Source organism: Oryx dammah, unplaced genomic scaffold (assembly GCF_014754425.2).
Source record: "Oryx dammah isolate SB20612 unplaced genomic scaffold, SCBI_Odam_1.1 HiC_scaffold_13, whole genome shotgun sequence".
NCBI classification, from domain to species: Eukaryota; Metazoa; Chordata; class Mammalia; order Artiodactyla; family Bovidae; genus Oryx; species Oryx dammah.
In genome coordinates, this window is record NW_024070197.1 from 56,189,650 (window position 1) to 56,195,649 (window position 6,000).

Sequence of the window (6,000 nt, forward strand, 5' to 3'; positions counted from 1 at the left end):
CCACCTGTCTCAGCGTGTCTGTAACACTGGCTCAGTGTCTGTAGCTCTTATCATCCTATCAGCTGACACGTGCTCTGATAGTTCTTCATTTCGTGTGTCATCTGTCTCACCCACACTGGACGGTAAGAGCACAGGGGCAGAGTCTGCGTCCACTCTGCAGTTTTGGACCCAGAGCCATGTGGGACGCACACACGTGCTCGATAAAGGTTTGCTGAATGAACCAACAGGTGAATCGTAACCTCAGACGGGCTATCCGGCCACGTCCCGGGCGGGTCAGCCACCCACCATGTTGTAGCGCTCCAGCAGCTCGGGGGTCACAGGATAGCGCAGTTTCATCTTCCGGTAGAGTGCATGCTTCTCATAGTAGCTGACCAGCTCCACGAGGCTCTCAAAGTAGGCGGAGGTGCCCAGCACGAAGTGCCGGCCGTCTCGGTTGATGCGACAGTGCTTCACCTTGCCCCTGGCCCTGGGGGGAGAGCACACAGGGCTGGCATCCCACAGCCGGGCGACAGCCACACCAGCCCAGGAGCCAGACAGCCCAGTCACCCATCCTAGGGCACCAGACAGACAGACGTGGCGGGACTTCCCTGGCGCCCAGTGGGCAAGCTCCAAACTTCCAACGCAAGGGGCACAGGTTTGATCCCTGGTCAGGTAACCAAGATCCCACATGCCATGCAGTGAGGTCAAAAGAGTATTTGAAGGGACTTCCCTGGCAGCTCAGTGGCTAAGACTCTGCACCCCCAAAGGAGATACCCTGAGTTCAATCCCTGGTCAGGGAACTAGATCCCACATACTGCAACTAAGACTTGGCAAAGCTAAATAAATATTTTTAAAGTATTTGAAAAAATATTAATTTAAAAATAAATAAATGAAAATAAAGAAGTGAGGCCCTGAAGGTAGCCCAGTGTCCGGAGCATCACCTGGGAACCCGGTCTTTGGCGCCCAGTACTGCACCACCATCACCAAGAGCACGCAGGGGAGCCCTGCAGGTGGGGAGATGCAGGGGCAGTGGGATGAACAGGGTCTGACCCTCCCTCCTACTGCTTTCGGTACAGAGTGGAGGACTCAGGTGTCTTGGGGTAGAATTAACACAGAGAGCCACGGCCCTGAGACGGCTGGTCCACACGGCCTGCCCACTGGCAGTCACTGGCAACGGCGGATGAGAGGAGACTGAAGCTGCATCACCCATCTGGGTTGCCAGTGCTGCTGGGGTGCAAACTCCACCTCCACCGCTAACGGGCTGCATGTTTTCAGCAGGTCGTTCCATCTCCCTGCGCCTCAGTTTCCTCCTCCAAAAAGTAGGGGTATGGGTCACGCTCACCCCATAGAGTTTTGGGAAGATTAAATGAATTCATGTAAACCACATCACTCTCGGGAGTACAGAGCAGCGCCTGGCATGCTGAAAGCACACGTGAGCATCTGCTTTTGCTATCACTGTTACTATTGCTGTCCCCATCACAGCTGAGAGGCCACTAGGCTCAGCGCCTACCTGCAGTTCCCGCTTTCTTCTCCCACCTGCCCTGCCCAGGCGCCTCTGCAAAGTGAGAAGTGGCTGCAGCCCAGATACTTACCTGAAGGTGATGGCGTAGGAGTCAGTACCTTCCCGCTTCCGGATCAGGAAGGCCCCGTCCCGGGGGACCCTCATCAGCATGTCCTCCGCTTCTCCGCGGCTCAGCCCATCGTAGTACCACCTGCAGCACAGGCCCGGGGAAATGGCCAGGGGAGAGGCCGCTAAGACTGGCAGCGGAGGAGGACGTGGTGGGTCCCCGGGAGGCCTGAAATACGACCCCGGAGCCCACCACGGAAATTACACAGCAGGCCTCCCCATCTGAAATCCCCTCTAGAGACGGCAACTTTGAAAACAATCACCCAGACACAGCTTGGGTGAAGCATTTGTGTAGGGAGTCTGCTTGGAGCAAGAGAGAATAAACCAACTTAAATCTTTAACCCCCTGCCAGACACAGCCCCTGCAGTGTCTCAGAAAACCAGAGGCAGAAAACACACAGAACGGGGTTTTAGAGGGGTTGGGAGTTAATTTTAAAGATGCAAAAATAGCAAATTTTAAGGCCATCCACTTGAATACAGACAAGAAAAGTAAAAATCAAAGTTGTCACAGCTATATGGCTTCCTCAGAAAGGTGCACTTGAGCAGGCTTCTGCTTAAAAATTACTCTTTTCTTTTCAGAACTAGTTAACCCTTTGTAAGGCCTAACCAATATTCTCTTTACAATTATTTTTATTTTTATTTTTTGCTTTCAGACCAACAGGAATGAGCTCTGACAAGTAGAACAGTAACACCAGGTCAGAATTCGTCTCTGAAAAATCAAAGGCCAAGACCTCGGGACTCTGAAGATGAAGCAGAAGAAAGGATGGGAGCAGCGGAGGGAGAGGCAGGAGGAACGGGCAGCAGGCTTCTGGACAGCGGCCGTCCTGGGGAACTTAGAGAGAACCCGGTGGGCCCAGGTAAGGAGCCTTGTGCGAATGCGGGCCCTGGCCCACCCGCAAGGCTGGCGTTTCTGACTCGCGCCCCCAGAGCACGGGCACACGTACGGCTTGGACTCGTGCGGGTTGGGGTTGGGCACGGGGTCGGTCAGCCGGAGCTCGAACTCGGCGCAGCGCAGGTGTGTCTCGCGGTAGTGCTGGATGAGGGCGTAGATGCTGGTGAACATGAGGTTGTCGGTCAGGTAGTACTTCATGGTCCCGCCCTCCATGGTGGAGCGGATCCGGCAGTGCTGCACGCGGCCTGACCGCCTGCAGGGAGAGGGACCCCGTCAAAGCCAGCCCAGGGGGCTCCTCCTGCACCCGGGGCAGCAGAGGGCGCAGGACAGGCCAGAGCTGCAGCCGCGGCCCCCAGGGTGGACGCTGTGTGTGGCCGCACAGGCCTCCCTCTGCTCTTTGAACCCACCAGGGCTTCCATACAAGCTACTCCTTGAGCCTGGATTCCAGAACATTCCACCTACTCCCTCTGCCTGCTGTCCCCTTTACCTACCTAACTGCTCCTCTGGAGCCAGACAGCCTGGGTTCCAATCCTGACTCTGCCACTGATGAGCTAAGTGACCCTGAACAAGTGACTTGTCCCCTTTGAGCCTCCCTATTACGATCCTAGTGGTCCAGCAAGGATAATGGCAGTATCTGCCTCACAGAGATATCCTGAGGATGAAACAAGATCACACACAGAGAATGTGCCTGGAATGCTGCCTGTTACATGGTAAGCATCTTACAGGTGTTAGCTCTCACTATTATTTGTATGTTGTTAATATTGGAACTTTTATCCTTTAGGTCTCAATTTAAATACCACTTCTTTCAGGAAGTCTTCCCTGATCTTTCTCCCAACATCACACCAGATCCTGCTCTCACTGACGTTCAAAACGTCCTGCATTTTTCTCATTGCACTTGTCACCACTAGAATTATGCATTATTTGCGTGATTCCTTTTTCACTGTCCATCTCCATTCTCAGACCCTAATTTTCAAGAGGACAGGGACTGTGTCTGCCTAGTCACTGCTAAGTCACTGTGCCTAGCACTGAGCAAGTACCCCCAAAATAAGCATATTTTAATGAATTAATGTAGATGAGCTCACTATAGCCTCACCACAGTTCTGTAAGGTTACTTTATAATATTTGATATTGCACTGAAATATCACTAATGTTGATGACTACGTTTCGGGGGCCTCACTCAACCCAAGTCTTGCCCCCCAAAACTCACTAAATGAAGTCTGGGTTTCTAGCCCATGTGTGCATGCTAAGCCACTTCAGTGTGTCCAACTCTCTGCGACCCTATGCAGCCCACCAGGCTCCTCTGTCCATGGAATTTCCCAGGCAAGAGTACTGGAGTGGGTAGCCATTCCCTTCTCCAGGGGATCTTCCCGACCCAGGGATCAAACCCGTGTCTTCTGTGGCTCTGCACTGCAGGCGGATTCTTTACCACTGAGTCACCAGGGAAGCCTCGGTTTCTAGCCCAGCTCCACCCAAATCCAGCCTAAGCTGGTACCACTTGCCACATGGCCCCTCGATCCCTCCAGCTGTGGGGAGGTGGGCATGGCCCGGACAGAGGGGCATTACCAGAAGGACAGGGTGTAGTCGTTGGGGAAAGTCTCACTCTCCCGCACCAAGAAGGTCCCATCCTTGCCCCCTGTCTCAGCGCAGTATTCCTGCAGCAGCTTCTCGGCACTTGTCCTCTTCTCCACTTTCTTGTGGAACCACTTCTCCCCAAAATGCAGCTCTGTGGGGGGTATATCCTGGGCCACAAAGAGAGGAGAGGCTTCTGAAAACCAGGACAAGCATCACCAGGCCGGTCCATCTGTGCACGCTGCTTCAGGGGACTGGATAACAGACCAAGGATGGCCTCAGCTTGCCTTCACCCCAAGAGGTCTGGGAAGCCAGCCTCCACTGCCCTCCCCCGGCCAGCCACCTACTCCTGACAGCCCCCATTTCTGGTGGCCTCCTGAGTCATGGCCCAGTACAGCCTCAACTCTATCATACACGAAGTCTGAAAGCTACAATACCCTGGGGGCTGCACGCAAGGAACAGCACCAAGGATGGTCAGCAGCCCAGGAGCAGAGGGCAGGGAGTGGGGTTGAACGGAGCGGGGTTGAACGGAGCATCCAAATGTCCTCATCCTCCCCAGGTAGCACAGGCCAATCAAGCCTTTCAGAGAGCAGGAAAGACTCTTAAGCCTCATTGGCTAAGCACATGGGCCAGCCAACCAATCAGAGAAGAGCCAGGCAAGCCTTGGTACCCAAAGAGGCAGCTGCATGGATGGGCTGAGCATGTCCAGGCCTGAACTGGATGAGAGGAGCAGTATAGAAGGTCTCCACCTACCAGGGGCAGCTCCTCTTCCACAGTCTGTTCAATGTCATCGCTGAAGGACAGCTTGGCATCAGCAATGGCACAGTAGTGCCGAGTCCATTTCTACAAAGTAAGATCAGCATTAGGTCTCCCCCCAAAATCTCTGCTCTATCAACTCTGAGGCCCAAGGCTCCTGCCTGGCGTCACCCTGGGGACTTGCCTTTCCCACGTTTGTAGCCACTTATGGTGGTTTCACTGAACTCAAGCCCCTGTGAGATGTTTCCTTTAAAACACCTATTATTCTGGGGTTCTTTTAGCATTTTGAGGACTTCTTTATTCAGTAGTCTATAAGTAGACACAATGCAGTATCGTATTCACTTAATTTCAAGCCTTTTATGAATGATGGGATTGTTTTCTCTGTGCGTGTCTTCATGACTGTCTTTTTCTATTTCATCTTCCTTTTAAAACTTTCATGATTTCTCAGCCAGTCTGTCTAGAGACCCTTTCTTCAACTTTTAAATATGACTTAATTCTTTATTTAACCATTTTTAAGGTTTATTTCTAGGCTATAAGGACATGTAAAAAATACTCAAATATTTGCAGAAAAACAAATATTACATATTTATATAAAATCTATAATAATCCCTTTGCTATACACCTGAAATGAATACAACACTGTATATCAATTATATACTTCAATCGATCATTTGATCAATACCGACTCAAACGGATTGCCATGTTAGGTTAAGGGATATGAGAAGTGGCATTAACATTCAAAACGCCTCATTTTTATCAAAAAACAATGTTACTTTGGGAATTCCCAGGCGGTCCAGTGGTTAGAACTTCACGCTTCCACGCAGGGGACCTGGGTTCAACTCCTGATCGGGGAACCGAGATCCTGCAAGCCGTGTGGCACAGCCAATAATAATAATGACAATGTTCCCAGTGGAACTGTCTGATTGGAGGATACTAAGGAGTTAGGACAACTAATTGCATTATTGCATCCCTTAGACCAGAAAAAGGACATCAGTGGACAGACTGGAATAAGGCCCATAGGTTAGTCCCTAGTAATGTAGCTAGTGTTCCACTTCCTGGTTATGACAATTACACTCTGGTTACAGAGGATGTTATCATTTGGGGAAACTGGCTGAAGGATGTATGAGGTGTGTGTGTGTGTGTGTGTGTGTGTGTGTGAAACTGGCTGAAGGATGTAT

The 6,000-nt window shown here is 51.5% G+C and overlaps 1 protein-coding gene across 1 annotated transcript in view; it reads right to left on the reverse strand.

Moving 5' to 3' along the window:
* Window positions 1–6,000, reverse strand: part of PLCG2 (phospholipase C gamma 2) — a 155,080-nt gene that overhangs the window by 41,281 nt on the left and 107,799 nt on the right. Inside the window, exons 16-20 of the mRNA XM_040254066.1 lie at window positions 4,820–4,909; window positions 4,061–4,236; window positions 2,550–2,750; window positions 1,572–1,691; window positions 286–466 (exon numbers count right to left, since the gene is read on the reverse strand). Coding sequence (XP_040110000.1) covers window positions 286–466; window positions 1,572–1,691; window positions 2,550–2,750; window positions 4,061–4,236; window positions 4,820–4,909 — 768 coding nt within the window. The remainder of the gene's footprint in view (window positions 1–285; window positions 467–1,571; window positions 1,692–2,549; window positions 2,751–4,060; window positions 4,237–4,819; window positions 4,910–6,000) is intronic.